We start from the raw sequence: 7,997 nt of genomic DNA, 5'->3' as shown, positions 1-7,997 counted from the left end.
TTTAGCTGTTTATGATTTTTTCAGAATTTCTATCTCTTTCTCCCCTTCTTTTCAGCTCTTGTTAGCAATGCCTTTATAGGCAAGCTACTAGGGCAGCAGTAATAGGCTAGGTTTTGCATTTTGAGCCCTTTGTGAATTTTCTTTTTTGTTACTTAGTCCCTAAACTATTGACTTGCTTGCCAAGCAAGTCTGTTTTTCAGCTTCTAAGAAGCTTCCTAAGCAGTTATTGCAAGATTCCTAAGTGAACTACCCCAATTACCCCTTAGTTACCCTGAATTTACCCCTGAACCTCAAATGGGTTATGGGTCAAGTTGACCCTATGGTCCAATTGCACAATTGGGCCTGCCCTTCTCTTCTAAATGGGTTAGTGATCCAAACATCCAAACTACCACTAGTCTAATTAAAATCTGAAGTACAAGAAACATGCAAACCGGACAATCATTAAAATCTAAACTAAAACTTTAATAATTAACTAAATTAGTAGACTCAGTTAATTAACAAACTAACGATACTAAACATGCAAAACTAATAACAAAAAACAAGTGCAAGTTTTTGGAAAACTAAAGAAAAAATGAAAAAGAAAACCAGGAGAAGAACAGATGTAGAGAAAAATAAAAGCTAAATTAAACCAAAAGAAAGAGAAAAAAAGAAAATACCTACTGAAACTCAAACGAATGAAGGAAGGAGTCTGAATCTTCAATTTCTTCGGATTTTCTGGCCCACTACGATATTAATCGTGTGTTCTTAATAAGAACATACGAATAACATCGAAATGGACCCAAATCTTCAAACAAAATCGAACAGGGGACCTTTTGGAAATTAGGGGTTTGCTCTGATTTGAAATTCGAGCAGTTCTAGGGTGATTCGAAAGAAAAGAGAGACGGATTTGGGATGAGGAAGACTTGAGGGTTCTTTGGTGTTAATTTGGGGTCGATTGGTGGTGACGCCGCCACCGGAGAAACTATGGCGACGCTAGGGTTCCGAGTTTTAATCTGATATTCGAGGAGCTCAGGCCGGATTTGAGGGAAAGTGAACGGGAATTTAGAAAGAGGGGGTGAGGAGAATATTTGGTGTTAATTTCATGGCGATTGGATGCCGGCCGCCGCCGTGGGCGATTCCGACAGGCGGCAGGCGATGGTGTTACATGAGAGACTGAAGGGGTTGTGAAAAATGAGTGAGAGGGTAGGGGGGACATTTTCGGACATTAATATATTTAGGATACCCTAGTTCTCGGCCGTTGGATCTTGGAACCTTGACGGTCCTGATCAACCTTAAACAAACGGGGTCGTTTGGATGGGGGAAGTGCTGAACCGGTTTACAGGCGGGTTTGGGCTTGATTTTACCCGGGTTTAAGGCAAAATTATTTGGGCTTGGGGAATTTAATCTGAAATGGCCCAAAAATGGCTTCTTTATTAAAGGCTCTTCTTCCTTCTCTCTTTTTTCATTTTCAAATTTATTAATTACAAAATTAAACAAAAATCTGATTTAAATTCTACAGCTAAATTCATAAACTAATTACTTCCCAAAAATTTAATTAAGTCCTAAATTAGGAGAAAGCTAAAAAAAATTCGAAAATTAAAAAGTTAAAAATGCAAAATGAACTATTTCTGTCATTTTCTTTCAATTTTTTATAACCTTGATTAACTAATTAGCCTAAAAATATAAAATAGGACCCTAAGTGCAGATGCAACATATTCTTGTATTTTTATGCATTAAATAAATTAATCATGCACACAAAAATGCAAACAAACACAAAAATCATGCAATAATTCCTAAAGATCAAATAATTAAAAGAAAAATCCTAATTTTGGGAATTCTGTAGGAGTAATTCATGCGAGGCAAAAATCACGTGCTCACACTTATCAATGGGGTTGATAGAAGTAATATGTTTTTGTATAATTACTGGGCTTTGTATAGTCTTTATTTTATACTCAAAGTTTTACTCTTTTTCTATTTTGATTATTGGGCTTATAGTTTTTATCGTTTACATAAAAAAAACTAAAGAACATCTGAATTGAAATTTAATATAGTTACGTCTGCTTTGTATGGTGAAAGTGGGGTATCTTGAAGAGTTATAATATTCACCTTATAGCATAAGGCAAGCCTTGTTATGCTGGTAATAAGCATTATGATATCTCTCTAATTTTAATCTAGCATCAGTTCATAAACAACTAACTAATTTCTAACTAGTAAAAAATTTAATTAATTTGGTGCAAGCATTCCCAGCTATTATGGAGATAGAGTGAGAAACAATATGGTTTCTCAATGACAAACTTCTATATTTCTCAATAACAATCTTTTATGGTTTATTGTATCCCAATAATCATGTAATTGTTTGCCCCATAATTATCTTAATTGTTATCAGCCTTCTTGTAATGTATTTAGAATAGCAGGTACGTAATTCTATCTGTCATTTACTGAGATATACTAGCTTCTCTTTAAAGTTAATTCTTGCAATCTACAGTGGATATTAGCTACCGTTTAATGGTCTTAATGTCCCCATTTTTTTGGAACTCTTTTGGCTCTCTGAGAATTGTTGTAAGTTGGTTTAAGAGGTGAATTGTTGTTAACATTTTGAGATTAAAATACTCAGGGACATCTGTAAGCTCCAGTGTTGTTTACCTTGATTTTTTATGCGTCCTATTTATCTATCTTTGTTAAATGTGACTGATTTTGCATTGAGATTTTCTGAGTCGCATGTGACACTTGGAAGAACATGAAAGTATATATGCTCTTGTAGATTTTATTAACACTGAGAGCAGATGCAAGTGGTGTCCTACTAGTTGGGTTATGGATATTGATTTGCACAAAATAGATGGTGTATTATTTTTTCCCATTAGAAGTATTGTCAATGTGCAAGTGAGTTTCATACATTTTGATATTTTTGAAACACATTTAAGTGATTAAGCCCAACCAGGCTGCTAAGATTTTTATCTTTCTGTGCGTTTTATTGTTTTCCAGTCAATTTGCAAGCGAGAGCTTTTTTGCGGAGGGAGAGGTTATTAAAGTGATTTTTCTTTCTCTTTTATTTTAGGTGTTTTTAACAATTTGATGTTGGTGCTAAACTAATAGCCTTCTTTTCTGAAATTGTGGAGGGGTGGGTGCTAATAAAAGTAGACTATAGTTTTATTACTTGTTGTCGTTGTTCTGTGGATCCTATTAATTTTACTCCTTTTCTCCAAGAAGATTGGTCATGCTCAGGTAGATCTGTGGTGGACTTGAAGTTGGGTTTGCTTAGCATAAGTGTCATGACTAGGTAAGAAAATCTTATTGGTTTATAATGCATTAGTTTTCAAATTCACTCTTGACGTTTCGGATTTATTTTATAGTCAATACTTAAATGATTATATATTTGAAGATCTAATAAATTTTATTTTTAAGAATTCAAATATTCCATTCAAGGAATGGATGGATTTACTAAGGTATTGCAGGTGATCGCAACGATAAAGCTGCTAAAGAGCATGCATTATTTGGAGTTAAAAGGAAGAATTATATGCCTGCAACATTAGAAGGACAAAGTAGACAGAGGTTAACTCAATCCGACGTGTCAGTTCAAAAGTTAGGAAGGAATAGATTACCGGTGTACGAATCAATCCAATCGTTTTCAAGGGAAGATCTGAACACTTCATATAATATTTCAAGTAAAGGACAAATTAAACAAAGGTCAATTCAATTAGAGGAGCCCATTCAAAAGCAAGGAATGAGTAAATTACCTGTGCCCACATCCATGATCCAATCATCTGCAAAGGTAGATCCTAACACTTTACATATGCTTAGAAGAACACAAGGTGAAGGAGAGAAACAACTTGATATTCAAGAGCTACAAAATTGCCAAAAGGTAAAGACAAACTCAGTCCTACTATCGACGAGTGTTAATCAATTTCTAAAAAAATATGGGATACAAGTCGATGGTGAAAAACATCCTGATAATCACCCAGAAAATGAAGTTAGATTAATGTCCTCTCCTATTATTGATGAGCGTGAAATAGAATTGGATAATTTTGTTGCACAAGATGAAGTTGGTGACGATGAATTTATTGGAGATGAGGATATGGACATCGATGGTGCTGCAGGTGGTATGTCTTAAACCTTATAATTATTTTACATATTTTGATTTTTTCTTCTTATGTCTTGCTTGTTATATCAATCTAGGGACATCAGAGAAGAAAAGAGTTCGAGGAAACACAACATGCAAGAATATTCATGCAAGAAGTTTTGAAGAAAGAGAGGAGGTGACATTTGATAAAGGACAAGCAGTTGGACCAACTGACAAGAGAGTATCTGATTTGACCAACTTTTTAGGAACAATTGCAAGGAATCCAACATTTATACCCTTGGTGAATACTAGTTAGCATGTTGTGTCAAAGGATATTAGGCGACAAATGTGGAATGTCAATGTAAGAATAATCAATTTTTCAATTATATATTTTTTATATTTTTCCTATTTTTCAAAAAAATAAAAAATAAAATATATATATATATATATATATATATATATATATATATATATATATATATATATATATATATATATATATGTGTGTGTGTGTGTGTGTGTGTGTGTGTGTGTGTGTGTGTGTGTGTGTGTGTGTGTGTGTGTGTGTGTGTGTGTGTGTGTGTGTGTGTGTAGGAGAGAAGTGGGTAATGACTGGTCTTCGTGATGCTTGGAAGCGATACAAGAGGAATATTAAGAAGAAATATTTTGATAAAAATGCTACTATTGAACAAATGTTACAAAATCGTCTCAATGAGATACCTGAAGTTCAATTCCGTCAATTGATTGAGTATTGGGATGACGAAGATGTCCAAGTAAGATTAAACCATGCATTTTTACATTTTCAACCTATTGTTGCAGTATATATTTTTCCATTTTGATTTATTAATTAATATGCTTCCTTTGTTGTTAGGTTATGTGCCAAATGAATTCTGAAAACAGGAAAAAACAAAAGTGGAGGCATCGAATGGGACCTATTAATTTTGCAAGAGTGCGTGTGGCATTGGTAATATTTAGTTGACACTTTGTAATCTTACTTTTATTTCTTTTTGTACTTTGTTGGAGCAAAGTGATATCTTTTTTATATCTTCTTTGATGTAATTTGTAGTGTACAACCAAAGAGAACAACGAGGAACCATCAAAGTCTGAAATGTTTATTACAATTCGTATAAAGAAAGGGAAGGAAGTTCATACAGATACTCAAGTTGCAATAGTAAGTCATGCTGCAAGTTAAGTCTTGTTATTGTATTTTTATCTTTTTAATAAATGTGTTTCTTTAACTGAAGGAAGTCCATACACATATCTGTAGTTTCTTTTGGAGAGGAGTCCTTGACTCCTCCACTGGTACTACTCATCACATGTGTAGATAGAAGTGATGAAACTATTCTTACATCATTTGCTAATACTTCCTTAAAATGATCCAAGTCAAATATCTCAGAGAACTCACTGCAAACAAACACCAAAAAGAAACATAAAACATACGTTAAGAAATAAAAAACGTCCCAGAATAGCATAAAAATCTAAGTTAGACCAAACATAATGTCACTCTATGGAAATAATCAGTTTTCTACCAAATAATTGAAGTTTTTTTAAAAAAATTGCCTAAGTTCAGAGAATTAGGCAGGGAAATAAACATTTTGTCAACTGAATGAATGACTGACCAAAAAAATAAAACATTTGAGCTGGAAAACAAAGAAAAATGGTTCAAAAATAGAAAAAGAACAAACTTTTCATCACCCCAAATGACATTAACTTGCAAAATAGGAACAACAAGAGCAGCACCAAGAATCCTAGCAATTACCACATAATCCACAATCTGATTTCTTTGCTGATTCATTCCATCAGAAACCACCACCATTAAATATTTTTTCCTTCCTTTTACAATATCTATACTTGTTTTCCTATACTCTGCACTGAAATCCAAACAAGGCCTATAACCTAACCCATCAGGTTGTTGCCAAAACTCACTCTTTTCATCCCCTTCATCTTCTTTTTCCCCTACATTTAAAGCTCCAATACTGAGCTGAGAAACTTGTTTTTCATTTGAGAATGAGCTCTTTTCTTGAAAAATCTCACATGGGTTTGGTGTAAAAGGAACTAAAGTTTCAAAATTAAACCACATCTTTAACATACCAACAAAACCAAAAGCAAAAAGAAACAAAACCCAGAATTTTGGATTATTGAACAAAAGCCTGAGCTTTACTGAAAAAAATGGACTCTTTTTCTTGGGAGAAAGTAACAGAGACTGAAGTCCTGAAGAAGAAAGTGAATTTATTATTTGAGATGGCACTGCTATGTAACATTGTTGCTTTTTCTTATTGCTCTTTGACACTGTCATTTTAACAATGAAAAAAAAGCTCTTTCCCCATTTAAATATATGTAGATTGTTGGTGTGTTTAACTAATGTTTGTTTGAAACTTCATATTAAATTGGTTACGATCCTTGTCGCTGAAAACTCTATTGACATTCTTGGCTAAATTTTGAGGTCTGCTAAACTTTTTTTAATCTAACTTGACTTGTTGAAAGTTATTTTAGTGTTTGTTCTATCTTGACTTGTAAGTGATGTACAATAATATTTTTTCGACAGTCTGAACTTCAGAATCGTCAAAGTTCCGAAGAAACAACAGATGATTTATTTAGGGCTGTATTTGGAAAGGAGCAGCCTGGTCGGGTTAGATGCTATGATAGATCGGTGACGACAAGCTCTCTGAAAAAAGATGAAGAAATCACCAAGCTTAAACAAAAGCATGCCAATGAAATAACTTCTCTGAAGGAAGAAATGAAGGAAATGATGAGAGAAGAAATGCGATATTTTTTTAGTCAATTGGTGAAAAACAACCCTGGACTGGATTTTAATGATATACAAGGGTGTGTTGGATCTAATATTCCTTCACCAGTTGATGCAAGTAGTGCACGAGCTATAAGAGGCCAAAATCTGCCACATTCTTCTGCCTCAACTCACGCCCCAAGTCTTGAAAAGGTATTTATATTTCCCAATTCCAAAAACTACCTCAATCTTAACTTACAAAATCATGCTTTCTAACCAGTGTATACTATATATATGTTTCTTCCTAATTTTTAATTTCATTTTGAATGTGTAGGAAAATACGGGTGACGCAATTGGATATGGTTGTCACAAATCAATTTGATTCATTAAAGTGAATGGTGAAGACCTTTTGAACAATTGGGATGTTTATTTTTATTGATTCTATAAATATGAATACATTTAATTTTGTAGAGGTCTTTGCTAGTGAACTCTTGAACCAACAATGCTTTATTACTATAGACAGTACACAAAGTATGTTTCTTTGTTGAAATTTATTTTAAGTATATGCATTTGAATTATTTTTATTCTATTACTTATTATCTAATTTAATGCTTGATATATATATATAGCACGTGATTTTTGCCTCACCTGAATTACTCCTAAAAAATTCCAAAATTCAATTTTTTTTTTCTTTTGATTATTTATTATTTTAGGAATTATTGTAGAAATTTCTAATTATTTGCATTCTTTGTGTGCATGTTTAATTATATTTTTAATTCATAAAAATACAAAAAATACATTGCATTTGCATTTAGGATTTAATTTTATATTTTTAGATTAATTAGTAAATTAGCTTGTTGTACAAAAATGAAAAAAATCACAAAATAACTCTTTTTGTATTTTTAATTTTTGAGTTTGAATTTTGGTAGTTTTTTCTTTTAATTTGTTATTTAATTATTTGTGTTAATAATTTAATTTGGTTGGATAATTTGTGTTAGGAGTTAAGTTAGGTTTTTATCTTTATTTTTGTAAAAGAAAAGGAATTAAAATAATTTTGAAATTGAAAGAAAAAGGAAAAACAAACGAGGTAAGTCTGATTTGGGCCAAGTCCTTTTAAATTCTCCAAGCCCAATTGTTTAATACCCAGTACCCGTCCAAACCCAACCAGAGCCGGCCCAAAACCCGTTCTAAAAATCGGCCTGCCCCACCAGAGATCCAAACGACGCCGTTTCACAC

At 32.9% G+C, this 7,997-nt stretch overlaps 1 protein-coding gene across 1 annotated transcript; it reads right to left on the bottom strand.

Annotated features, from left to right (window-relative positions):
• Positions 1–5,253: 5,253 nt before the first annotated feature.
• Positions 5,254–6,332, bottom strand: LOC107806341 (O-fucosyltransferase 20-like). Its single transcript, XM_016630479.2, has 2 exons — positions 5,722–6,332; positions 5,254–5,440 (listed from the first exon to the last, which is right to left on the bottom strand). The coding sequence occupies exons 1-2, from the start codon at positions 6,330–6,332 to the stop codon at positions 5,254–5,256; spliced, it is 798 nt and encodes a 265-aa protein (XP_016485965.2).
• Between the last annotated feature and the right edge of the window lie 1,665 nt (positions 6,333–7,997).

Source organism: Nicotiana tabacum, chromosome 8, assembly GCF_000715075.1.
Source record: "Nicotiana tabacum cultivar K326 chromosome 8, ASM71507v2, whole genome shotgun sequence".
NCBI classification, from domain to species: Eukaryota; Viridiplantae; Streptophyta; class Magnoliopsida; order Solanales; family Solanaceae; genus Nicotiana; species Nicotiana tabacum.
The sequence above is the reverse complement of the archived record's forward strand: the minus strand, read 5'-3'. Positions and strand labels throughout refer to the sequence as shown.

Excerpts from the sequence above, each read along its gene's own strand:
- LOC107806341 (XM_016630479.2), bottom strand. The coding sequence starts at position 6,332 with ATGACAGTGTCAAAGAGCAATAAGAAAAAGCAACAATGTTACATAGCA. Across the intron at positions 5,441-5,721 it reads GTCATTTGGGGTGATGAAAA|TGAGTTCTCTGAGATATTTG; the intron begins GTTTGTTCTTTT and ends GTTTGTTTGCAG.